The sequence below is a fragment of the Notamacropus eugenii genome, chromosome 4 (assembly GCF_028372415.1).
Source record: "Notamacropus eugenii isolate mMacEug1 chromosome 4, mMacEug1.pri_v2, whole genome shotgun sequence".
Lineage (NCBI taxonomy): Eukaryota > Metazoa > Chordata > Mammalia > Diprotodontia > Macropodidae > Notamacropus > Notamacropus eugenii.
Window position 1 is genome coordinate 163,332,974 of NC_092875.1, and position 24,275 is coordinate 163,357,248.

The following is a 24,275-nucleotide window of genomic DNA, read 5'->3' on the forward strand; positions in this document are numbered from 1 at the left end:
GCATTATCTCCTTCAGCACTAGACACTGGAAATGGAATGGTCTTTAAGAAGAAAGGAGGCAGGGTTTGGGTGGTTATGCAATTTCACACTCTTGCTCTGAGCTTTCTCCCTCACCCAGCATCCAGTGAGTATTATCTTTGTGTTCACTAGATTTTAAGAAGACATTTTTTTCTTAGTAATTCACCTAAAAGTATGAATAAAGAAATAGTTAGAAATGTCTAACTTAAAAATGAGATTTTGTGTTTATACTGTTTTTAATATAATTTTTGAAGAAATTAATATTTGTTTTACAACTCAACTTTAGTACAGATAATTGCTTTTTAAAAGGAGATGCTTTCCCCAGTTGATTCCAGGATCAGATTTCTGGGGAAAGAGACCTTAAAAGTCCTGTAATACAACCTTATTTTACTTAGGCATAGAAAGTGGTCATGTATGACTTGCCCAAATTCTTACAGGTATTAAATAGGAGGAGTGGAATGTGTGGGAATATTGGGTCTTCTCTCAAAGTCTGTACTTTTTTACTCTCCTATTTCATGGTAAAAAATATTTTTTTAAAGCAGAGTAAGGATGGGAAGGGGAGGAGGTAGCTAGTGCCTTTGTTGGCTGCTACTTCTGCTCAGAAATTGGGAGTCACTAAACTTTCTTCCCCATTTTTGAAAGATTTCCAGCCTTTGATAGATGTTCATAACTTTATGGTTGTATTAGAAAGTTTTGTAATTTTCTTAAAATTTATACTTGAAATATTTCCCCCACTGTGATAATTCTTATCACTGAAAAAAATCAAAATGAGTTGCAATAAACACATGGATTATTTAGCATGGTATTTTAAAACATAATCATCTAATATGTCAACCTTTTATACTTGTGGCTTGTATTTAAGTAGTCTTAAGTACTAAAATGTCTACATCAAACTTGAAGTAGTGTTTAGAAACCAGAAGCCAATGCAGTAATATCCTACTTAACTTAGAAATGAGATTTCCACCATCCACATTTAGAAGCGAAAAGGTATATCTTTCTCACTGTAAACCCTGCTTTACTTTTATTTAACACAGAATAAGATGGAGATTGGGAAGACTTAAAAGGGCTATGAGAGGCATCCTCATCAACAGCTTTGATTAGTAACAGGACAACTAAGAAGAGATTGGGGAGGGGCAGGGTAGGAGGGGTGAAGACAATACTGAAATCACATAATTCCAGAAAAAGAAGGAACTTAGAATTCATCTAGAGCAGACTAAACCTTATGGGAGGCATGAATTGATCTCCCCTAAATCATTCCTGACAAGTGGTCAAGCTTCTTTGTAAATAGTTCCTCTCCCTCTTCCCCTTCTTCTTTCCGTCCTTGAATTTTTTACTTAAAACAGAAAAAACTGAAATTTTGTACAATGACTTTATTAGAATGACTAACTTAAAAATAAGATTTTGTGTTTAAACTGTTTTTAATATAATTTTTGAAGAAATTAATATTTGTTTTACAACTCAAATGTTTTAAGTAGTTTTTTAAGTTTTAAAGTAATTAGATGTATTGAAAGGACCCAAGTCAAGGCTATTTTGATGAGCTGAAAATTACAGTCTATAAAAAAATGAATTTACATTGCCTTTTTAGTACTCTTTTGAATCTTTTCATTGAATGTAGTGAATCATCGATTACAAGGACTAGGACAATCATTGTTTCATTTCTGTACTACGTATCATTCTTTGTGCTGCTGTCCACATGGTGCTTTGCCTGAAGAATATAAATTTTCATTGCTGAAATCTTGAAAGATGTCTTGGGGTTTACTGGCTAGATTTCTTTTTCAGGATAATGCCTTAAATCCAGATCACTCTGACTCTCATTGTTTGGCCAACAATAGCTCCCAGCCCAAGCCTCACTTTGTCGTTGTTTGGACTCTGATGGCCCAGAGTGGATGTAAATTTTTTCTGTTTTGACCAGAAAACTTGCGAGTTTTTGAGGGTCTTCCTTCCAAGATTGATTTTTTTTGGCTAGGTAAAAGAGGCCATTCTTTCCCTCATTTCTTAGAACCTAGCCTTAATCACTGAATGGGTGTTGCCTCAGCCAAACTGAGATCTGGAAAAGACCTCAACTTAAAAAGGTCAAGGTCTCCCCCTACATCTCCAGTCATCCTGACCTATATCTTGCCACTGGACCCAGATGGCTCTAGAGGAGAGAATGAGGCATGAGGCTGGTGACTTTGCACAGCCCTGCTTCTTTTAAATTCAATTCACTTGAAGTCATGATATCCCTTCCTGATGTTGTGGTCATCTTGGAGAATGAAGGACAAACAACAATCATTCTTTGTATTAAATGATGTATGTGTACGTACATATACATTTCTCATATGATTGTCACAATAAATCTGTGAAGAGAGGCAATCCTGTTTTAATGTAATTTTTTGACCATTGGAGGCTGCAAAATCTACTACAACAAATCATTAATATTAATGAGATATTTAATAAGACTATAGGAGCTGTAGGAAGATAGGTAAAAAATCTCTATAAATAATGTTGTTTCTCTGAAAACATTGGAAGAGAATCTCCTAATCACAATTTGTCCAAAGTACTCTGAGGAAATATTTAATCTTTTCTGTATCTGTATAGGAAAACTAAAATACTTCAACGTCTTAAGAGTATAGATAATTAAAGTTGTGTGAACTTTCAATTCCTAGTGTGATAGTAGTGTTTTTCACTTCCCTAACAGTATAAATTGTCACACCTCAATTCAGAGAACTTGAATTTTTTTTTAAAGGAAATGATGTCAAAAATACTGTTTACTTTCACAGCCTACCTTACAAGAAAACATTTAGTCTATACCTAAGAGAGTGTGAGGTAAGTTAAGCAGAATTGCGGAATTATTTATCAAATCCAAGCTAAAAATCATGTATTCTGAAATAGGAACCTTTTTACTGAATTACTTTCCTCATCATCTGATTTGGCTACATAATATGGATAGCAATACTGCAAATTCATGTTTATATAGCACTCATTTTCACAAAATTAATCCCCCCCATCCAATTCTGAGTCAGGTAATTAAAAATATTATTCTCTTCTTACACAGGAGGAGACAAAGGTTCAGAGAAGTTAAGTGACCAAGTGTCCAAGGGACACAGTAGTAGTGAGTAGGAGGGCCAGGATTTGAGCTCAGTTCTTAGACTCTACAATGCTCTATTCTGGTCTATTGTGAATGGTTACTGTAAAGGAAACATAGTGAATGGGTGAACATTCAGAATCATATTATTAACGGAACCGCTTTTGACCTTACCATTTGTATAGCTATAATTTTGAGGAAGTTTTTTTCCTTGCATAGAGTAAAGAGTGCTAGATTTGAAGTTGAGGAACTATGTTTGATTCCCAGCTCTACCCTCAAAAAAGTCACTTAATTGCCTTGGAGCTCAATAGGAAGTGAGGAGATTGAATTTCTCATGATGCTTTTGGTTCTGAGTATTTGATCTTGTGTCCATAAGCTTAAACCTGCCTTTATAGATTTCACCCGCTGATCCAGTTATGCTTTCTGGGGCTATAAAACAAGTTTCAACTGTTTTCCATGTGATACTTCTTTACATTCTTGAAGAAAGCTAATATTTATATTGTACTTTAAGGTTTACAAAGCACCTTATATACATTGTAATTCTTGTGAATGCTATTATTATCCCCAGTTTTTACAGATGAGGAAATTGAGGCTGAGAAAGGTTGAAGTCATGTTGACCACATGACTTGTGGTCACACAGTTTGTGAGAGACGGAAGGAGACTTTGATCTCACATCTTCCTGGCTCAAAGTCCAGTGTTTCTTCTGCTGTACCACCTATCTTTCTCTAAATTAAAGATGACCTTCAAGTTAACTTTTTATAAAACTAAATATATTACATCATGTCTACATTTAAAGCTACTTTATGCAATTTTTGTTCAACGGATAAACATTTTAATTATATTGTTAAGGAATTTTGACATAGGAAGGACTTGTGGCTTGTTGAAAATAATGAATTTGAGTTTAATTGAACTGGAACTATAACTTAGGTGAATTTATTTTTGGAAAAAGTATTTTATTTTTTCCAATTACATATAAAGATGGTTTTCAACATTCCTTTTTTATAAACTTTTGAGTTTGGAATTTTTTCTTCTTCCCTCCTATTCCTTCTCCCCAAAAAGACAAGCTCTCTGATATAGGTTACATATGTGCTATCATGTAAACATATTTCCACATTAGTCATGTTGTGAAAGAAGAAACAGAACAAAATGGAAAAGCCACAAAAAAAAATAAAAGTGAAAATAGTATCGTTTAATCTGCATTCAGATGCCATAGTTTTTTCCTGTGGATATGGATGTCATTTTATATCATGAGTCCTTTGGAATCATCTTGGATCATTGTATTGCTGAGAAGAGCTAAGTCAGTCATGGTTGTTACACAATGTTGCTGTTACTGTGTATGATGTTCTCCTGGTTCTGCTCTCTCCACTCAGTTCATGTAAGTCTTTCCAGGTTTTTCTGAAGTCCATTTCTTATGGCTCAGTAGTTTTCCATTATATTCATATACTGCAACTTGTTCAGCCATTCCCCATTTGATAGGCATTTCCTCAATTTTCAATTCTTGGCCACCACAAAGAGCTGCTATAAATATTTTTGTACCTGTGGCTCCTTTTTTATGATCTCTTTGGGATGTAGACCTAGTAGTCATATTTCTGGATCAAAGGGTGTGTACAGTTTGATTGCTCTTTGGGTATAGTTCTAAATTGCTTTCCAGAATGAATGAATCCACTCCTGTCTCCAACAATGAATTAGTGTCCCAATTTTCCCACATTTTCTCCAACATTTTTAATTTTCCTTTTCTGTCATATTAGCTATCCTGATAGGTATGAGGTGGTAGGTATCTCAGAATTGTTTTGAATTATATTTCTCTAATCAGTAGTGATTTAGAACATTTTTTCATATGACTAGAGATAGCTTTAGTTTCTTCCTCTGAAAACTACCTGTTTATAATCCTTTGACCATTTATCATTTGGGGAATGACTTATACTCTTATAAATTTGACACAGTTTTCTATATAGTTGAGAAATGAGACCTGTATCAGAAATACTGTAAAAATTGTTTCCCATCTTTCTGCTTGCCTTCTAATCTTCATTGTGTTGGTTGTGTTTGTGCAAATCCTTTCTAATTTAATGTAATCAAAATTATCTATTTTGCATTTCATAGTGTTCTCTATCTCTTGTTTGATTATAAATTCTTCCCTTTTCCATAGATCTAACAAGTAAACTATTCCTTGCTCTTCTAACTTGCTTATGGTGTCACCCTTTATGCCTAAATCTTACCCATTTTGATCTTATCATGGTGTGAGATGTTGTTCTATGCCTAGTTTCTGCCATACTATTTTCCAGTTTTTTCAGCAGTTGTCACATAATGAGTTCTTATCCCAGAAGCTGGAGTCTTTGGGTTTATCAAATATTACTGTTTGTAGATTACTGTAGTCATTTACTACTGTGTCTTATGTACCTAACCTATTCCACTGATCCACCACTCTATTTCTTAGCCAGTACCAATAGTTTTACAATTAGCCACTTTATAAAATAGTTTTAGATCTGGTACTGCCAGACCATCTTCCTTGCATTTTTTTCATTAACTCCCTTGTATTTGTGATCTTTTGTTCTTCCAGATGAATTTTGTTATTATTTTCTATAGCTATGTAAGATAATTTTTGGTAATTTGATTGTTATGGCGCACAATTAATTTAGGTAGAATTGCTATTTTTATTATATTAGCTTGGTCTGCCTACGAACAACTGTCATTTTTTCAGTTATTTGGATTTGATTTTATGTAAGAAGTTTTTTGTAATTGTGTTCGTGTAGTTCCTGAGTTTGTATTGGCAGGTAGACTCCCAAATATTTTATATTGTCTCCAGTTACTTTAAGTGGAATTTCTCATTCTCTCTCTTCTTGGTGAGCTTTGCTCATAATGTTGATGATTTATGTGAGTTCATTTTATATCTTTGCTAAAGTTGTTAATTATTTCAAGTAGTTTTTTAGTTGATTTTGTAGGATTCTCTAAGTATACCATCATCTTCAAAGAGCGATAGTTTTGTTTCCTCATTACTGATTTTAATTCCTTCATTTTTTTCTTCTCCTTGCTAAAGCAAACATTGGTAGTACAGTATTGAATAAGTGGTGATGATGGGCATCCTTGTTTCACCCTATTCTTAATGGGGAACCCTCTAGCTTATCTCCATTACAATTAATGCTTGCTGATGGTTTTGAAGATATACCATTATAAGGAAAGTTAATTAATTCCTATATTCTATAGTGTTTTTAATAGAAATGAGCATTGTATTTTGTCAGAGGCTTTTTTTCTGCATCTATTGAGATAATCATGATTTCTGTTGGTTGTGTTATTGATGTGGTCAATTATGTTCATAGTTTTCCTGATATTGAACCATCCTTACATTCCTGGTATAAATCCCAATTGGTCATAGTGTATTATCTTAGTGATAAATTGCTGTAATCCTTTTGCTAATATTTTATTAAAAATTTTTGCATTCATTAGGGAATTTGGTCTATGATTTTTATTCTGCTTTAGCTCTTCCTCATTTAGGTATCAACATTATGTTTGTGTCATAAAAAGAATTTGGTAAGACTCCACCTATTTTTCCAAAAAGTTTATATAGTATTGGAGTTAATTGTTCTTTAAATGTTTGTTAGAATTCACTTGTAAATCCTTTTTCTTAGGGAATTCATTGATTGCTTATTCAAATTCTTTTTCTAAAATGGAGTTATTTAAATATTTTATTTCCTCTTGTGTTAATCTGAGCAATTTATATTTTTATATATATCCATTTCACATGGATTGTCAAATTTATTAGCATACAGTTCTGTAAAATAGCTCCTAATTATTGCTTTAATTTCCTCTTCACTGGTGCTAAATTCACCATTTTCATTTTTGATTCTAATATTTTGGTTTTCTTTTTTCAAATCTAAAAATTAACCAATGATTTATCTATTTTATTATTTTTCCCTATAAAACCAGCCCTTAGTTTTATTTATTGATTCAATAGTTTTCTGTTAGTTTAATTAATCTCTCCTTTGATTTTCAGAATTTATTATTTGATATTTAATTGGGAATTTTTAATTTGTTCTTTTTCTGACTTTTAAAATTGCTTACCCAATTCATAGATCTGCTCTTTTTCTCTTTTATTCATGTAAGCATTTAGAGATATAAAGTTTCCTCAATTATTTATTGTTTCTGTGATTTCTTGTTGGATCCACTCATTATTTAGGATTAGATTATTTAGTTTCCAATTAATTTTAATCTATCTTTCCATAGCCTTTTATACATCATGATCTGAAAAGGATGCATTTAAATATTTCTGCCTTTCTGCATTTGACTGTATGGTTATTATGCCCTAAAACATGGACAGTTTTTGTATATATGCCATGTACCACTAAGAAAAAGATATATTCTTTTCTATCCCCATTCAGTTTTTTCCAGAGATCTATAATATCTAACTTTTTATAAAATTCTATTCACTTCCTTAATTTCTTTCTTATTTATTTTAAGGTTAGATTTATGTAGTTCTGAGAGGTGGTGGTTGAGGTCCCCTATTAGTATAATTTTACTATTTCTTCCTGTAACTCCCTTAACTTCTCTAAGAATTTGGATACTATACCATTTCGTGCATATATGTTCAGTATTGGCATTACTTCATTGTCTATGGTACCTTTTAGCAAGGTATAGTTTCCTTCCTTATCTCTTTTGATTAGATCTCTTTTTGCTTTTTGCTTTATCTGAGATCAAGATTGCTATATCCCTGTTTTATTTTATTTCAGCTGAAGCATAGTTCACAATATATTCTGCTTCAGTCTTTTATCTTTATTCTGTGTGTGTCTCTTTGATTCAGATGTGTTTCTGGTAATCAATATATTGTTGGATTCTGATTTAATTCACTCTTGCTGTTTGATTTCCTTTTATGGGAGAGTTCATTCCATTCACATTTGCAGTTATAATTACTGTATGTTTCCTTCCATCCTATTTTTTCCCCCTTTTTATACCTTTTTCTTTTCGTCCTGTCCCTCTTCACCAGTGTTTTGCCTCTGAACATTACCTCCCCCAGTCTGCCCTCCCTTTTCTATCATCATCTTCTCCCCACATTCCTTTTTCTTTTCCTTCCTACTTCTACATAGGGTAAGATAAGAGTTTGTGTATTATTCTACCCAGCTGAGTGTATAGTTATTCTCTCTTTGATCCAAATCTGATAAGGGTAAGATTCAAACAATGCTCACCCCCTCCCTTCTTTCCCTGTACTGTAATAGGTCTTTCATGCCTCTTCATATGATAATTTCCTCCATTCTGCCTTCTTCTCTCTCAGTACAATGCTTATTTCACTTCATAATTAATTTTTTATCATCACATCAAAATCAATTTACTGATCTAAGAAGAAAAGTTTGGGAGAGAAGAGCTATTAGACTGACTACCAAACTGAAGGTCTACAGAGCCATTGGGCTGACCTCTTTGTTGTATGACTGTGAAACATGGACAGTCTACCAGCGCCATGCCAGGAAATTGAATCGCTTCCATTTGAACTGTCTTAGGAAAATTCTGAGGATCACCTGGCAGGATAAGGTACCAGACACTGAAATCCTTGCTCAAGCTCAACTGCCAAGTATTCAAATTATGCTTCAGAAAGCTCAACTCTGATGGACTGGCCACATTGTTCGAATGCTAAATATACATGCTTGCCAAAAAGACTATTTTATGGAGAACTTGCATGGGGCAGGCAATCACATGGTGGTCAGAAGAAGCGATACAAGGACACTTTCAAGGTCTCTCTTAAGAACTTTGGATTTGGCTGTGTGACATGGGAAACACTGGCAAATGACTGCTTAGCATGGCGTGCTGTATTCTATGAGTAAAGTGCTATGAGAAAAAGTGCTGTATTCTATGAGTAAAGCAGAATTGAGATAGCACAAAGTAAACGTAGAACGCGCAAATTTGGAGTATCCTCTCCAAATATTCACACGGAGGACTATCTGTACCCAGCCTGTGGTAGAGCATTCTGAGCTCCTATTGGTCGGATCAGCCACAGTTGGACACACTGAAACTTCACTTTATCATGGTGATGTCATTTTGATCCTCTTCGAAAAACGGACAACAACCAATATCCATACCCTTTGTCAAAAATATACTCCTTCTTACTGCCCCAATAGAGATATAATTCTTTTTTTTTTTGAGGAAGGAGAGGCAATTGGTGTTAAGTGACTTGCCCATGGTCACACAGCTAGTAACTGTCTGAGGCCAAATTTGAAATCAAGTGGCCTGACTCCCTAGCCTGGTACTCTATCCACTGTGCCACCTAGCAATAATGGCAAGTAGAATAGGATCTTTTGCTGTTTTTGTTTTAGTATAATCAAGAACTCTAACGCCTGTATTTGAATGTGATTGGGGAGGATCTTTCCCACCCACCTGCCCATTGTGGGAAGCTTGATTAGGGGAGATGTTTTGTAGGAGGGTCCCAAGTACTTTTTGTTTTTTCTGTTGAGGCACTAGGTCTGAGGGTTTTGCCCTCTGGCTCTAAAAAGTGTATAAATACTCTGAGGGTGAGGTTTTACTTTGGGGCTTAGTTTTTGGAAGAAACTTTGTGTGCCAGATGAGAGTCTGGGAAGCTACTAAGCAGCCCCCTAACGCTTCCGTCTCTGGTAAAGATGTATGTATGTATGTATGTTTTTGGTCAGGCAGTTTGGAAGTACTGTCAATTGATTTTTGATTTCTCTGAAATTTTGACTTTTGACTTTCTCTGATATCTATGCTTGATTAAAGTGATTGTTAACCCCTCAAAAGTTGTCTTTCCTTTTATGAATGCAAATGTAAGAACCTGTGATTAGCAGGTCCCGCTTTGTGTTTTGGGGTACTTACTGATACGCTAACTGCTTAGTATCATCTTCTCATATAGGGAAGTGAACAGTTTAACCTTATTGAATACCATGGTTTTTTTCTTTTCTGTTTACCTTTTTATGCTTCTCTTGAGTCTTGTATTTGAAGATCAGATTTTCTGTTCAGCTCTGGTCTTTTCATCAGAAAATTTGAAGGTGTCAGTGAATGTCCATCATTTCACCTTAAAGATTTTGCTCAGTTTTGCTGGTAGTTGATTCTTGGTTGTAACCCATGCTTTTTTCCCTCCCAGAATATCATTTAAGGTAGAAGCTAAGACCCATATAATACTGACTGACTCCTTGATATTTGGATTGTTTTTTTCTGGCTGCTTGTAGTAGTTTCTCCTTGACCTGATGGTTCTAAGAATTTGGCTACAGTATTCTTTGGAGTTGGTTCATCTTGGGATCTCTGAAAGAGGTGATCGGGGGATTCTTTCAATGACATTTTACCCTCTGGTTCTAACTTACCAGGGTAGTTTTCCTTGATAATTTCTTCAAAGATGCTGTCCGGACTTTTTTTTTTTTTTTGGTCATGGTTTTCAGATAGTACAATAATTCCTAAGTTATCTCTCTTGGATTTCTGTTACAGGTTGTTTGTTTTTCCAGTGAGGTATTTTATATTTTCTTATATTTTTTCATTCTTGTGATTTTGTTTGATGGATTCTTAATGTCTCATGGTCATTAGTCACTTGCACAATTCTCATTTTTAAGGAATTATTTTCCTTAAGCTTTTCTACCTCCTTTTTCTTGGTCAATTCTATATTTAAAGGACTTGTTTTCTTCAGTGAATTTTTCCTCCATTTGGACAGTTCTATTTTTTAAGGAATTATTTTCTTCAAACAATTTTTATGCTTCCTTTTCCAAACTATTGACTCTTTTTTTCATAATTCTCTTGCATAACTCATTTCTTTCCCCAATTTTTCTTCTACCTCTTTTGATTTTTAAAATACCTTTTGAGCTCTTTCAAGCTTTTTAGGCTTGAGGCCAGTTCATATTTCCGTTTGACGCTTCATGTATAGGCATTTTGAGGTAGTTGTCTTCTTCTGAGTTTGTGTTTTGATCTTCTCTATCACCATAGTAGGTTTCTATGCTAAGGGCTCTTTTTGGTTTTTGCTCATTTTTAAAAGTTGAGCTTTGCTCCTGGGGTACAGGGGGCACTGTTCCAAGCTTCTTGAACTGAGAGCCAAGAGCTTGCCTGGTCTTTGGCTTTCTATGCCAGGGCCTCTGGAGCTGGTTTGCCCACTGTGCTTCCCTTGGTTCTAGGACTGGCAGTTTGCCCTCTATTCTGGGGCTGAAGGCCTCACAGGTGGCCTGCTGAGCTAGAACAGCAGGGTCTTCATTGCTGGTCTGTGCTGTGGCTAAGAGTCTCCATTTGGCTTGCCTGAACACTGCCTTCCTGCCTTGAGCAGCACTCCTCTCTTGCCCTAGTGAGACCGACCTTTACTGAAGTCCTTCTAAGTTATCTTGGGCTGGAAAATTGTTACACTCCATCTTTTTGTGGATTCTGTTGTTCTAGAATTCTTTTGGAGGCTTGATTTAGTGTTGTTTCTGAGGGAAATTGAGAGAGCTCAAGAAACTTCCTGGCTTCTCTCCACTATCTTGACTCCACTGTCTCATGAACTTTTAATAATGTCACTTTATGGTTGAACAATGCATTATCTCTTCAAAATACTTTAACTTAGAGCTTTACTATCTTAGTATTTAGGTGTTCTATGTAAAATGAACTGAATTTTTAAAAATAACTAAACTCACTTTAATAATTGTAAAAATGTAAAGTAGAAGTGTTTATAAATCATTCTATTGCTTTTTTCCATGTCCTGGAAGATAGCAGATTTCAACTTCAGTGACTCACTCAGCAGTGAGAGATCTAAAGATAGAGATTTCTCTACTGAAATTTCTGTTACCAGCTGCCTAAATATCATATTCAGAGATGAAGACAGGATGTTTCTCCTGTTGAAAATTAAGTACTGATTTAGGGAGGTATTGACTATTATTGTTAGGTTCTATTTGCTACTATTTAATGCAGTGAATCAGTTCCTTGTGACTTGGATGGGAGTATGAAATGGAATGTAAAAACATTTATTAAACACTTACCATGTACTTACTGTATATGTAATCTTATGACAGTGGACAAATAATCATTTTATCTTTACTTTAAAATCTCCGTTGGAGAAGCGTTGATCATACTATCAACTCCACCCAATTGTGTAGATTATATTCTCTTGGGAAACATATAACCTGTGCTACAATTCCGTTGTCATTGTTCCAATAGATTCTAGGGTCAGAGATGTTTCCCCTAGAAATTCTTTTGTTTTCTTGATTAAATGGAACTGGTGTTTTATTTGTAGATGTTGACTCCATCGACACAACAGTACACGTATATTGAACACCTGCCATGTGCAGATAGCAGCTTCTCCATGGCTTTCACATGCTCTATAATTCTTTTCTGCAAATCTTTCTTTGGTAATCTACCCAACTTACTAGAAGACTTTTTTTTTTTTAAATTTTATTTTTCATTTATAACAGATAAAAGAATTCAAACTTTTGGCCAGGTGATACTTCTTTTTAAAGCATTTACAATATGGACCACAAAAGAATTTTTTTTTAAACATTAACCAACTGAGACACAAATAATATTTATGTTGCTAACTTCACAAGCTCTTGACCTAATTGCCTTCACAGTATTACTAAGAATTAAAGGACCCTAACTTATTGTTGTTGGTGTAAAGTCCTATGTCTAATAGCTTAATTTTAGACTTAACCTCAGATGTTTCCCTACCAATAATCTATAATTTAATAGATCTGGTATTAAGCTTACAAACCTTTTGACTATAGGAAATTACCACCAAGAGTAGGGACATTGCAGGGATACAATATCTCCCCAACTTGATGTCAGTTCCAGGCAGGATTAGATTGTCCACTTGCATTCAGTCAGGCTTAAAGTCTGCCAGGTGTCAATGGGGAAATTGAGTCAGGAGAATCCTACCTCAGCCCAGGCTGAACAGCCACTCTCCCACTCTTCCCATGGGATCACTTTTTGCAGTTCATACCAGCATCTCACCAGCTTACTGGCATCATGGATTGGAGGCTCAGACCACCTTTCTTGCTATCCATATCTGGTGTTAGACTCAGAAGAACAGTCACTTAATAGTCCCATAGCATCTAAAAATGGAAAGTTCCAATAACCAAGTTTCAAATATGATCATAATTTCACTTTGGCTAAGGAACATCTTTTGAGGCAAGTCTTAAGTGGCTGACATGCCTTTCTATACATGTTCTAGTTCCTGATTAAACAGCAATCATAAAATCAAATTTACCATTAAAACCTTAACTTTTCCTTCAATGCCAAATTTTACCTGAGGTTACCTTCCTCTAGGAAATTCAGACTAAAATTCTTTTCCCCAAACTAAAGATGTCATTGATTTGTTCTCAGTAATTAATTCAGTAAATTGTTTTAATACTAATTGCTTTTACCTCACTTTGTAACATGTCCAATTTTCCTCCCCATCATTCCCCTCCCCACGCTTACTAATACCTTGCATTCTGATTACTCCTTCTCTCAGTGTACCCTCCCTTCTATCACACTCCACCCTTCCCTTATCCCTATCTTCTCTCTTTTCTGGTAGGGCAGGATAAATTTCTATACCCCATTCCCTGTATTACTCATTTCCCAATTATATGCAATAAAAATTCTCAACATTCGTTGCTAATACTTTGAATTACAACTTCTCTCCCTCCCCCCCTCCTTCCCCAACCCCACTGAGAAGGCAAGCAATTCAATACAGACTAATTATGTGTTGTTTTGCAAACGACTTCCATAATAATCATGTTGTGTAATACTAATTATATTGCCCTCTGTCCTACTCTATCCCTCCTTATGTTTTTACCCCCCCAAAATTGACCTTGTCCCTTCTCGAAAGTGTTTATTTCTAGTGACTCTCTTCTCTCATTTGCCCTCCCTTCTAACATTCCCCTCATCCCACTTGTTGCCTCCTCTCCTACTTTGCTGTGGTGTGATATAAATATTCATATCAGATTTAGTGAGCATGTTATTCCTTCCTTCAGCCACATGTGGAGAGAGTAGCTTCATTGTTCCCCTCTCCCCTTCTCCCTTTTCTCCTCCACTGAACAAGATTTTTCTTATGTCTTTTATGAGTTATAGCCTGCCCTCTTCCATTTCTCCTTTTCTCTTCCTGGTATTTTCCTCCTTCACCCCTTTATTTTATTTTTTTTGTGTGTGTGTGGATATAATCTCTTTTGATTCAACACACCCTGTTACTCTCTATCTATATTTGTGTATGTGTGTGTATGTACAATCTCTCCATCTACCCAAATACTGAGAAAAGATTCAAGAGTTATATATATTTTCTTCCTATGTAGTAATGTAAACAGTTCAGCTTTAGAGAGTCTTTTATGATTTTTCTTTTCCTGTTTACCTTTTCATGCTTCTCTTGATTCTTGACTTGAGAAGTCAAATTTTCTATATAGATCTGGTCTTTTCCTCTATATGAATGGTTGAAAGTCCTCTATATCTTTGAATGACCATTTATTCCCTTGAAGTATTATACTCAGATTTGCTGGGTAGGTAATGCTTGGTTTCAGTCCCAGTTCCTATGACCTCTGAAATATCCCATTCCAAGCCCTTCAGTCCCTTAATGTTGAAGCTGCCAGATCTTGTGTTATCCTGATTGTATTTCCACAATATTCAAATTGTTTCTTTCTAGCTGCTTGCAGTATTTTCTCCTTGATCTGGGAACTCTGAAATTTGGCCACAATATTCCTAGGAGTTTCTCTTTTCGGGTCTCTTTCAGGAGGTGATTGGTGGATTCTTTCAATATTTATTTTGCCCTCTGATTCTAGAACATCAGGGCGGTTTTCCTTGATAATTTTATGGAAGATAATGTCTAGGCTCTTTTTTTGATCATGGCTTTCAGGTAGTCTCATAATTTTTAAATTGTTTCTCCTTGATCTATTTTCCAGGTCAGTTGTTTTTCCAATGAGATGTTTCACATTATCTTCAATTTTTTTGGATTTTTGGTTTTGTTTACTAACCGCTTGGTTTAACTCATAGTCATTCATTTCCCTGAACTCAATTCTCACTTTCAATGAATTATTTTGTTCAGTGAGCTTCTTGAACCTTGTTTTGCATTTGGCTAATTCTGCTTTTTAAAGCTGCCTCCTCATTGGCATTTTGGACCTCTTTTTCCAATTGAGTTAGACTCTTTTTAAAGCTGTTATTTTTCTCAGCATTTTTTTGGTTCTCCTTTAGTAAGCTGCTAACTTGTTTTTTTAAGCTCTTTTATTGCCTGAGGTCAGTTTAAGTTCCCTTTGGAGGCCCTGGAGGCAGAGGCCTTGACTTCCTCTAACAGTATGCCTTGTTCTTCCTCATCTGAAAGGATGGGGGGAGACACCTGTTCCCCAAGAAAGTAACCTTCTGTGGTGTTATATTTTTTCCCTTTTTGGGACATTTTCCCAGCCAGCTACTTGACTTCTGAGTTTCCTCTCCACGACCACCTAGCCTCCAGTTCTGCCAAGCCAGCACTGGGGGCTGAGATTCAGATGAACTGCTCCAAAGCCTCAGGGGCTTTTGGCAGGGGCAGGGCTGCTATGTAGTGTGAGATTAAGATCAGCTGCTCAGGAGGGGCCAGGGCTGCCACTCAGGGCTCAGTTTCCTCAGGAGGTTTACAGTGAGACCTTCAACAATGGATACAGGCTACTGCCTGCTTTGGGATCCCACTGCTGCCTCTACTGCTGCCACCTGAGGAGGCCCGAGTTATGGGGACACCCTGCTCCCTTCTCGGTTAGCCGAAAAGACCCTCTCACTGACCTTTAGTGCCTGTGGGTTGAGGATTCTGTGCTGCTGCTGGAGATTCTGCTGCCTCTGAAGCCTACTCGGATGTGCTCCTTTCAGTGCCTCGTGGCCAAGGCAGGGATGGTCTCTGCTCCGCATCTGGTGCACGACAGACCTTTCCTGTCGGTCTTTCAGGTCACTCTGGGGTAGAAATCTCCTCTACTCTGTTGTTCTGTGGCTTCTGCTCCTCTAGAATTTGTTGAGAGTTCTTCTTTACAGGTATTTTATGGGCTGTGGAATAAGAGCTAGCGTATGTATGTCTTTCTACTCAGCCATCTTGGCTCCGCCCCCTCAAGACTTTTTTTAAAAAATAAGATTATCATCATAGCATGTAAGCAGTCTATCTCTGACTTACCTGCTATCAACCTGTATGTTTCCAAGAAACAGCTTTTAATATTGTCCAAGAGAATTCTTCTTTGGTAATATGCTATAGATTATTTGTACCTGTTTGTGCCTTTTGAGCTACTTGTGGTTTTTCTTTTTCAAATATTGCAATACTCCATTGTTCATATCTATGTAATCTTGTTGAGTAATGTTGGATTTTGTGGCACTGTGTAGTTTGAAATCATGGAAAGCCTGGCTTAATTTCTTGAATACAATTCAGCCAGTTCTCCTCTCAGCCCAACTCATTGTCTTAAGAATACTTAAGATCAATGTATTGACAAAATAACCCAACAAACTTCCTTTAACCACATGTGTTATTTTGAGTAAGCATTTTCTTCCATTCTGTTTTCATTTTGTTTGGCATTGTTATGGATTTCACTGAGGAATTTAAAATTTTCTAAGGCTCTGGTTAGAGACAAATATTGCTGCTTCTTTTAAAAGAGAGATTTTCACTTCTTTGACTATCCAGAGGTCAATACTCAAAATAATGGGTTGAAATTGCAGATAGGCAAATTTCAACCTGAAGTGAGGAAAAACTCGCTAAAATTCAGAGCTATTCAAAAATAGAAGTACTTTGAGAGTTTCTTTCTCACTGGAGGTCTTCAAGCAAGGTCTGATTGACCTATGAACAATGAGATTCTGTGATAGTATAGTATAGTGCCTTTTTCAGGCATGAATGTTTGGCATATGTTTTGGCATCAATGGTGGAATCTTTTATTTTAACTTTGCTTAGGATATCTTCCAAAACACTGGTGAACGCAACTCTGGAGAAAATATCTTATTTCATATCAATACTCAGATCATTGAGCAAGGCTGTTTCTTTGATCACATCTATCATATGGTTTGATATAATTTTAATATAATACATGAGTTATTCCTTGAGGTAAGATTTAAAGGATGGATTTTGTTCTACTGAGTCAAATGCTTTTAAAAAATAAATAATACAGTGGAAGTACTATTGTATCTATACTTCTCATTGAGTAATATTGCTTTCTAGATACAGTCAGCTTTAGAACATCATCTGTCTGTAAGAGTTCACTTGTTTTCTTTTAATCAAAAATATTCTTGATTATTCATAGAATATTCTCAGAAAGATTTTATTGAAATTAGAAAGTGGTCATGGTCATATAGACTTGTCTTGAGTCTCTTAATGGGAATTAGAAAGTATTATCTGTAGAAATCTTACACTCTTTGATATATCTTGAAAATTGATTCCTGGGTAACTTTAAAATTATATTACTTCTATTAAAATTTTCCTCTGCATTTCTTTATCTCTTTCAGCACCATTTTCACTTTCTTACATAGTATATTGGATACTGAGGTGGTAGAGGTCTGATGTTGTGTTTAATCAGTGATGATCATTATAAAAATGTTTGCAGATCTAATGCATTTTGGTCTTTGTATTGGGATGGTAGACAGGTGGGTAAGGTGTAAGAAGGCTGGAAAGATAGGAGGAAGTCATATTGTAAAGGGCTTTGAATGTCAGACAGAATTTAAGTTTGATCCTAGGGGTGAAAGGGAGCCAATGAAGTTCATTGAATTGGGGGATGAAAGATCAGTTTGACAGCTGAGTGGAGGATGGACAGAAATAGACTTGAGGCAGGAAGACCCACTAGCAGGCTATTGTAGTAATCCAGAGAAGGGATGAGAAGGGCTTCCACTAGGGTAGCAGCAATGTCAGAGGAGAGGAGGGAGGCATTTATAATAGATGAGATAAAGTTAGAATTGAGAGGATGTGACAATTTTTTGAATGTGTGACCACAGAATGAGGAGTCAGTGGATGACATCTGAGTTGTAAGTGTGGGTGACTGTTATTCTCTGATTTCATTTACAATTTGGGGGTGTTGTAGAGTGGAATCCTGTTTAGACGTAGGTCAAAATAGATGAACTCTGAATTTCCTTCTGATTTCATATTCCTATAATTGTGTTTTCAAGATGATCTAGATCTTATCATGGAAAATTTTCTACAGGCTTGTTTCTTCATAATTGCCTCCCACTGTTCTTAGGTGATATTGCTCAATCTTTCATTCTTCTCCCAAATGGTTTTTTTTTTTAAACAAATAAGCTTGTGTTATAAATTGACTCTGCAGTTGGTCATTTCACATTGAAGTGCTTGTTGGCTAGGGTTTCCAGACCCTTTTGGCCTCCATATGGTGACTGTTTTGCATCAATTAAACTTCTCCAAGAAATAATGGTAGTGTCTTTACATTTGTCTTTCTAATATTTTAGAGTTGTCATGCTATTTAAATAGCTCCTGTTAGTGTATAGTCACATAGCATCTCTTCATCTGTATACTTTTTAAACTATTTTCTTTTCTCTGATTAGTAGAGTATCTGCCTGTAAGCATCTGATTCTGAAATGAAATTCCTTTATCTCTAACTTATTAAGTTATGTACTGTTTCTTTTTTTTAAAAATGATATTCTCTGCTTGACATCTATCATTTTTTGATTCTCTTCTTAGAAGTTAATATTTGTCATGGAAAGATACCTTCTTGATCCTGAACCACATTTTCCATTGCAGTGTTTGTAGTTTTCACTAGTCTCAATTTTTTGATAATAAAATTTGACACTGGAAGGGAAAGTAGAAGTGATCTAATTTAACTTGCTTATTTTACAATTCAGGACCTTAAAGAACACAGAGGATAAATTACTTGTTAAAGGGCACACAGGTAGTAGTAGAACAAAAAATCTACACATCTTCCAGCTCTAAATTCAGTGTGTTGCTGTTAGTGAATATCAAAATGTATGTTAGCTTTGTTTGGTGAATCTTGTAAATTATGAAACTTTTCTGTTTCATCCTCAAGCAACAAATGCTTGATAAGTCACAGATATCTTTGTGATGGTATTTTTACTTAAACTTATAAGCAGGTACAATAAGATATGACCAGGTGTTCCATGAAATTGTTTCCTGTTAACATTTGTTCCAAATGACCAAAGATCACATACAAAAAGTTCTAGCAGTTAGAGTAATCCTAGGATCTAGAGCTGGCAAGGAACTTTAAGGCATCTAGTTCAACCCCCTCATTTTACAGTTGAAGTGCAGAGTAGTTAAATGGTTTATTCAGAGTCCCACAATTATTAAGTAGTGAAGTTAGCATTTAAAACTAAGTTAACCAGATTAAGTCTCATTTTTGCTATACCATATTCCCCCAAATCTAGAAGAGATATGACAAAAACACAGATAACTACAATATATAATGTTATATAAATTCACTAAAGTTATAAAACAAAGTTCTACATTAGATTGGGGGGAGGGATCAAGATTTCACCCAGGACAGAGCTTCATGACTCTTGTGTGTGTCAGAGATCCCTTCTCGTAATAAAGTTTTTAAATGCATAAAATAACTTCTCTTCTTCCTCTGTTCTGTGTGACTTAATGATTTAATCAGCTCCCATGAAGTCAGTTATCATCTCTGTAGATGATTTTCAGATCTATTTATTGATCTGTGACCTCTATCATTTTCACATCTCCAACTGTTTGAAATCTTGAACTGGATGTTCCATAGATATCTTAAACTCATCATTTTCAAAACTGCTGAACTAAGTCTTCTCCTAAATTCTGGATTACAGTCAAGGGTACCCCTATCCTTTCACTTACCCAGGCTTACAAAGATGTTATCCTCTGCTCTTCACTCAGATCTCTCCTATGTGCACTAAGTGCCAAGTCCTCCCAATTCTACTGTCTATAAAGTCCTGTGTGCCCCTTCCTTCCTCTGACATTGCCACCACCCTGGTGCAGGTCCTCATCACCTCATGCCTGGACTGTTAGAGAAACCTGCTGATTGGTCTCCTTACCTATTTCTGCCCATTCTACACTTAGTTGCCAGATTGATCTTTTAAAGCAAAAGTCTGATCATGTTTTCCCCCATTTAATAAATTCCAGTGACTCCCTTTTACCTTAAGGATCAATACAAAATCCTCTCTTTAGCATTCAAAATCTGTTATAAACTCACTCCTTCCTATCTTTCCTGACTTATTATACTCCCCTCCCTGTGTTTGGCAATCTAGTGATATTGTCCTCATAGCTATTTTTCACACATGATACTCCATCTTCCAGTTCTTGCATTTTCATTGACTGCTCCCTGTTCCTGGAATTCTCTCCCTCTTGCTCTCTTCTTTCTGCTTCTCTGGTTTCCTTTAAATTCCACCTAAAATCCTACCTTCGACAAAAAGCCTTTTCTACTCTTCATTTTAGTTCCTTCTCTGTGATTATCTCCACCTTGTCCTATTTTTCTTAACTTGTTTGTACATAGTTCTCTGCATGATGTCTCCCATTAAACTCCTTGAGAGCAGTGACTGTTTTCTTTTGCCTTTCTTTTTCTCCCCAGCCCTTAATATAATGCCTAGCAAATATTAGGTGCGTAATAAATTCTTTTTGAATGAATACAAAGGCAGCCAGTTATGTTGAAATAGAGTTATCAGTATATTAAAAAAAAAACAAATCAGGAATAGCAAGTTAAGAACCTCTAAACCATGAGGGAGTATTTAATTTGGGCTTTAAAGGATGTATAAGAATTCAATAAATAGAGTTGGAGAGGAAGATGTCTTGAGATACAGGAAAACAGTGTAAACAAGATTGCAGAATCAGGGGAATATATTCAGAAAATAGTACTTGAATTTGGCTAATTCAGGGAAAGTGTGGAAGGGAGAAATGCGATTGGAAAGATAGGACAGTACCAGGTCACAAAGTACCAGGAAAAAATAGTATTTAGTAGGTACTAGGGTATTACTGAAGATTTTTGAGCAGCTGAGTGACATGACCAGATCTCTATATAACAAAGATTGTTCTAGAAGCAGCTTGAAGGAAAAAAAATTGGAGGGGATAACTTTGAAATTGGAAAAACCTTTTAGGTGACTGACTTACAGTAGTCTAAGCTGGTGATGATAATGAGAACTTGGTTTCAATATGAAAAATAGAAACAGTTCCAGAAGTTTGGTTGATTGGACTTGAACATTGGATGTAGCAGGTGAGAGATACAGAAAAGTGAAAGATAGCCTGAGATTTTGAGTGTAGGAAAACAATTCCGTGTACCACAGGTATAAATCGTGACCTCAGGAAAATGGGAAAGTTAATAATGCTTTTAGTTGTATTGATTATAAAGTACCAGAAGAATATTAAGGTAGAGAGATCTTGTGGGGAGTTGAAGTAGATCTTTCCCCAGAAGAGAGGAAGATATCAATGATATAAAAATGAGGATGCCAAGTGAAAAAGTAATAGTCAAAAGCCAAATTGTCCTTAGTCAACATCTTGAACACATATTAATAGAATCAGGAAGACCTTGAGGATTTTGCAAAGGAGAAGGAGGTCTTAGAGAAATAAATGGGAAATATAAATAAAATGGAAAAGAATATGCAGTAGGAAGTAGAGATCTCTCATATTAGTAGGTATAGAGAATTCAAGAATGATGCAGAATGAAAAAGTGGTCAAATAGGAGGTCATTGAAGGAAGTCACTTTTGATAGGCAATGGCATACTGGAGGTGGAGACCAGATTACAGCTAAGGAAAGAGTAGGTACTGATGAAATGGAAAAATTGGATAGAGAACTTTGAGGTATTATGTTTAGTTTCATGCTATACATTTTTTCCTTTCCTTTTTAAACCATTTATTATTTAGCATTCTTATTTTTAAAAATTTGAGTTCCAAATTCTCTCCCTCTCTCTAGCCCTTCCCCCACCCATTGAGAAGGAAATAGAAAATATTATGCTTCAGTTTGCACTCAGAGTTTTATCAGTTTTCTCTCTGGAGGTGGATAGTATTTTTCATCATGAGTCCTTTGGAATTGCCTTGGATAATAAGAATTGCCTTGTAAAATTTGGATTCAGTCAAAAGGCTGCACTTAAGCATCTAGAAGGCTACATGTTGCCTCAAGGCTGCAGATTCCCCAACTCAGATCTACGATGCCTGAGACAGCAGATACTTAGTCTTTTGGAGGTCTGGTATTTCCAGAAAAAGCACAGATAAATCACCTTAGAAAATTTGATAAGCTGTATGTTTAGGAGAAGGAAAGAGCACACGCTTGCTATTAAAACTATGCAGGGTGATGTTTTCAGTCATCAATGTAAATATTTTAACTATAAGGATCAATTCTTAGGTGAAGTCTAGGGCCAATTCATTTTCAGTGATTAAAAGCAATAAGATTTTAAGAAATATTTTGTATTAAGTTCTTCAAAAGAGAAAGATATACAAAATGTAGAGGATAAGAAAAAAAGATTTCCTTGGTCAGGCAGTCATATTTAAAGGTTTGACAATTTAGTTTGTTCCTTGATTGCCATTCTTATATTATGATGTCTGTTTAAGAGTTTGTTTTTAAGTGTAAGAAATCTATTGTAGATATAATTCAGTTGTATATTATTTCATAGATGAATATTGTAATTAGAATTGTAATTAGTAATATGTTGTAATTAGAGCACTTCTGTTGTGTTAAAAGCTAGTTAGCTACAAATTTGCTTTCTGACATTTTAGAATTTAAAGCACTAATTTTTTATCTGAAAAGTATATGTTATAACTTTTAATACTATATGGATACAGACTAATAATGTTCATACTAATTTCATTTCATTGTTATTATAATGCATTTTTGTAACAATGTACATAATTAGCTTTATTTTAAAAAATTAATTGTTATTTGAGAGGCATTGTTACATAGTGGATAGAAAGCTGGTATCCCAGCTCAGGAAGAGGCAGTGTCAAATTCCATCCCTGACACATACGAGCTGTATAATAACACTGGATAACTTACTTAAACTCTCAGTTTAAACTTAAATTGTGTACTTAAAATTTCCATAGTAGAAATTGTGGAGAAGATGCTGATTTGCATTGTTAGAGGAAGATCCTTACTGGGAATTCCTTACACTGATTTTCTAATTATTTGAACTGAGATGTTTGTAATAGCTTTATTGGACACATAAGATAGTTGTAGTTTAAATGAATAGTAAAGTTTGTGTACATTTTATACAACCCTTGACTTTTTTAAAGAAATCAAATTTTTTTTTTTGCATGAAGATATTTTAGTTTGACTCATAGAAGCAGTTTTTGTTCAATCAGAATGATATTAAGTAATGCATTACTCCTTTTTGATCTACTATTTTAGATTACAGATCTTTCATTACCCAACTATTTAATGGCATCTTCAGTTGGACTGCTTCCTACCCAGCTTCTAAATTCTTACTTGGGTACCACCTTACGTACAATGGAGGATGTTATCGCAGAACAGAGTTTTAGTGGCTATTTTGTTTTTTGTTTACAGGTAAGTTTGGGTAAATAGTTGACCTTCTTAGTGTTGATTTTTTTAAAACTTTACGCTTCGATAACAATGGTTTAACAAAAATCTTTCCCCTTTTTTTCTTGCTTGAGGAATGCTACCTTGAATTGTAATCATATTTAATCCCTATGTAATGTATATATTTTATGTGTGTATATACCTGTGGGCAAATATTGTCATTCCTTAGAGGGAGAAAAGAAAACAAAAAATAAGGCATTACCATTAAATGAGATGTGATGCAGTTCTGTTTGTTTTTGCATTTTTTCATAAGTGTTGGAAAGTATTACAATATACTTTATATGTAATGCATTCCATTCTAATTCCAGTTGGAGTTCTGGCAAGGGTATGCAACTAATTTGGAATTTTTAGAAGACTTTTTTATTCCATAAAAGTGTGGTGATAATCCTGATTTTGGGGTGGGGGGAGTAGGGATGGTGGTGGTAGTGCAAGGAAACTCCTATCAACGTAGATCTGTGGTTCTGCAGTTCAGTTTTTGAGAGTTGACTGGAACATTGAGAGGGTAAGTGATTTGACCATGGTCACATAGCTAGTATGTGACAGAGGCAGAATTTGAACCTATGCCTTGTTGACTACAAGGTTATCTATCCCTCTATTCACTACCTTTGATAGTATCACTAAATAAATAAAGTAATATCTTAATTTAATTTTATTGTTAATTCATTGAATAGCACAAATAAATTCAACCATCTTTAAATTGTGCACAGGAAGAGTCCATCAGAAAGCTGTTTGATGACAATGCTTTTATTTCCTGAGGCTGACTCAAATTAAGTAGTTGATGGGGTGAGCTGATAAAACTGTAGAAAAACTAGACTTTAGGATTAGAGTTTGCCGTAATGTAATTCAAAGTGTTCTGG

General features: G+C 35.3%; 1 protein-coding gene across 2 annotated transcripts in view; it reads left to right on the forward strand.

The window, feature by feature from the left end:
* Positions 1 to 24,275, forward strand: part of TMEM64 (transmembrane protein 64) — a 42,823-nt gene that overhangs the window by 6,976 nt on the left and 11,572 nt on the right. Inside the window, exon 2 of one of the 2 annotated variants that reach the window (XM_072603608.1) lies at positions 23,230 to 23,385. The exons of the other annotated variant lie outside the window; for it this stretch is intronic. Coding sequence (XP_072459709.1) covers positions 23,230 to 23,385 — 156 coding nt within the window. The remainder of the gene's footprint in view (positions 1 to 23,229; positions 23,386 to 24,275) is intronic. 2 annotated transcript variants of the gene reach the window in all.